This window comes from Pteropus vampyrus, unplaced genomic scaffold (genome assembly GCF_000151845.1).
Source record: "Pteropus vampyrus isolate Shadow unplaced genomic scaffold, Pvam_2.0 Scaffold1000006569, whole genome shotgun sequence".
NCBI lineage: Eukaryota > Metazoa > Chordata > Mammalia > Chiroptera > Pteropodidae > Pteropus > Pteropus vampyrus.
The window spans coordinates 1,104-4,109 of record NW_011920971.1 but is presented as its reverse complement, the minus strand read 5'-3'; the positions used below and the strand labels follow the sequence as shown (position 1 = coordinate 4,109).

The 3,006-nt window shown below is 50.0% G+C and overlaps 1 protein-coding gene across 1 annotated transcript; it reads left to right on the top strand.

Moving 5' to 3' along the window:
* Nucleotides 1-318: 318 nt before the first annotated feature.
* On the top strand, nucleotides 319-2,725 carry LOC111735753 (spermatogenesis-associated protein 31C1-like). The gene has a single exon (XM_023527194.1). The coding sequence runs from the start codon at nucleotides 319-321 to the stop codon at nucleotides 2,260-2,262; it is 1,944 nt and encodes a 647-aa protein (XP_023382962.1). The 3' UTR covers nucleotides 2,263-2,725.
* Nucleotides 2,726-3,006: the final 281 nt, after the last annotated feature.

The following is a 3,006-nucleotide window of genomic DNA, read 5'->3' as shown; positions in this document are numbered from 1 at the left end:
CATTAGTCCCTGAGCAGCTGACTAGCACTGGTAGCTCAGAGCAAACAGGTCCACCACAAAAGTCCACTTGCGGACCCGACCTCTTTAAGAGGCATCTGTAGTGGCTGCAGCCTCCGTCTTACTCAGCTGCTAGATCCAGGCGGCCTAGCGTCCTCGCCTTGTCCTACCTTCTGCTGTTGCAGGGTGATTTCTTAGTTCTCCCTCTAGTTGTATGGCTTGTTCATCAAGATCCCAGGTGATTTTTCCATGCTGCTGCTCCTTGTTTCCATCGCAATTTTGATTTGGTCACCAGAAGGATGAACAGAGTCTCTATCATCCATGCCATTTGTTCCTCCGCCCTCTGTGGTCAAAAGATCTCAGGAAGTCTTTAATATCTTCACTCCCAACCTTCCTGAGGACAGCTGGGTGGGCTCCATCCTTCCCGAGAATTTTCCAATCAGTCCAGAGCTCCGGAAGCAACTGGAGCAACACCTCCAAAAATGGCTTATCCAAAACCGCTGGGAGCTACCTCGGAAGATACAAGAATCTCTGGAACTAAGGCAGCTTCAGAGCGAATTACCAGGGAAATGTCCGGTAAAGGACAAGCATGGGGCCTCACGGCCCTCTTCCTTCACAGGTGAAAGCAGCAAGGATCCGCAGAAGGTGGGGTTCCAGCTAAAGCAAGACATAAGCAAGGTCCCTAAAAACCTCTCCAGGTCCTCCGAAAGGCCTATAGTGGCATTTCAGGAAGTAGACTCTGAAGGGTTAGAAAATGACTGGATGCTTTTAAGAAAGGACTTGACAAGTGGTTTGCCGAGGAGCTTAGACAAAAATCTAGAAAACATCCCAAAAGGCCATTTAGGCAGGAATTGGGGGCAAACCAGCGAGGGTTTAATCCCCGTGAGTGTGCGTCGATCCTGGCTTGCTGTCAACCATGCTTCTCCCAAGTCCAACGCCCACATGGAAACCAGGAATTTGGGAATCTTAAAGGGTTGGGAACCCTGGGTGAACACCTCCCACAGGGTTTCCTTCCTCGACACAAACACTCAAAAGATGCTGGAAGCACATTTGACAAAGTTTTGGGTGAGGCACATGTGGGGCCTGCCCCTCAAGCTCATCAAGTCCATTAATCACTTTACGTTGAAAAAGGTTCAACCCTCACCCACTCTGCAGTTTGCCTTTCCTCCCACAGCTCCCTGTGTCCCTGGAGACCACTCAATAGTCCAGCTTGCTGAGGTCCTTGGAAAACTTCCTCAGCCCCATCTGGGAGAGAAAGCGATAGGAGAGGAGTCAGTTCCCACCCTGGAGAGGACTCTCCTGGCCCCCTTACCTGTGTGTGAGGAAATCCAGAGGGCTCTGGGACAGATCCCACTTGGTGATGACCATGGGACCACAAAGGCCTCTCTGGCTAGACAGGAGGGCAGGTCGCCACCTCAGGCCATCACACTCACCTGGCAGAGTGGGATTGTGGAGTGGGCCATGAAGGACAGCACAGAGCCCAGTCCAGGTTCAACAATGTCCAGGAACGAGCCAGGAGGGAAGAGTGGTCTACATGCCTCACGAGACCCCAGCCATCAGGTAACAGTGCCAGAGATGAACATAGGACCCCAATCTTTGAGGGCCAAGGAAGCCAGGGAGGCAGGGAAGGCCACATTGTCCCCTGCTTTTCAACCAGAGTCTAGAGACATCTTGGGAACCAAGGTGCTGACAAAGTCCCAAAACAAAAATGCACATTTGGGTAGTTTAGAGGCTCCAGGGACCAGTAAAAGTCCCCTATACCCTAGAATGACTGTTCTCCAAGATCCAGGAGAGCCACGCCTTAACACAGAGGTGGTTAGTGAGTTTAAGTCCAACGTAAAGGTACAGTCAGAGAACCTGCCACACGAGTGTCCCAGACACAAGCCCCTTGCTACTGACAACTTGGCCTCTCAGGTGCCTCAGTGCCATCCCCAGAGAGTGCCCAATGGAAACAAGCTAGTTTTCCAGATGCTGTGTGGCCTCAAGGCAGCCTCAAGCAGCAGTCCAGAGCAGCAGGAGCCCAGGACCAAAAGATATCAAGGCTTTTGGAAGAATCAGAGCGAGATGTTTGTCCCTACTTATGAGAGAGAGGACTGCAGGTGGCCCAACCCAGGAGAGCATGCAGAAAAGCTCGAGAAATTGGGGACCTGTCAAGACAGGAGTATGAGTTCCTCTGCCCAAGCCAGAAAAACTGTAGGGAAGAAATACCTCCAGCTGCTGCCAGAGAAAAAACAAAGTGTTTTACAAAGCTTCAAAAAAAGATGAGGCACTTTGTCCAGTGGATTTTCCCCCATAAAAAATTCCAAGGTCAAGATGCTTTGCAAAAGTGCAAGCCCAAATCAGCCACTGCCCAGAGCCAACAGTCAGTCAAAAGCAGATCAATTCTGGACAGCGAGAATGTGGAGGCTCAGGAGCTCATGACAGCTGTGGGACAGATTCTAGAGAAGAAAATGGCCATTCACCATGGACTTCATGCCACGAAGTTAAAGGAGCACAAACGGGAACACCCAGCCCCAGTATGTGTGTGTGTCTGCTGCCTTCCTTACTCCACAGAGCAAGCGAGAATGATGAATTACACCCCTCACAGTCAGCAGGCTGACTCCAAAGACCAAAATTGTTCTATCAGGGAAAAGCAAGTCAGACCTGGGAAGTCCTTGAAAAGTGTCAGATTCGATGATGAGCAGCTGGAAGTGAGTCGCAACCCATCCCTGGCCCCCAAGAAAACACTGTCTCCTGCCAGTATAGGCCAAAGATGCCAGGCACGCCAGGCCACTAACCACATTGCCCAAGGCATTATTGTCTTTTTCAAGAAGGTGTCTTGCATGGTCCATGCTTCACTAGCTTTTCTAGTAGGCAAATATGTCTCCAAGAAAAAAAAAAATCAGTCCATGTAGAGAAGCGTTTTCTCATTAGTACATTCAAAATATTTACTTTTCCCCAATATATGTTTTTCTCTCATAAAAGGGTGGTGTAGTGACTTTTCCTTGTGCTTGCTAGGTGTGTGCTTTG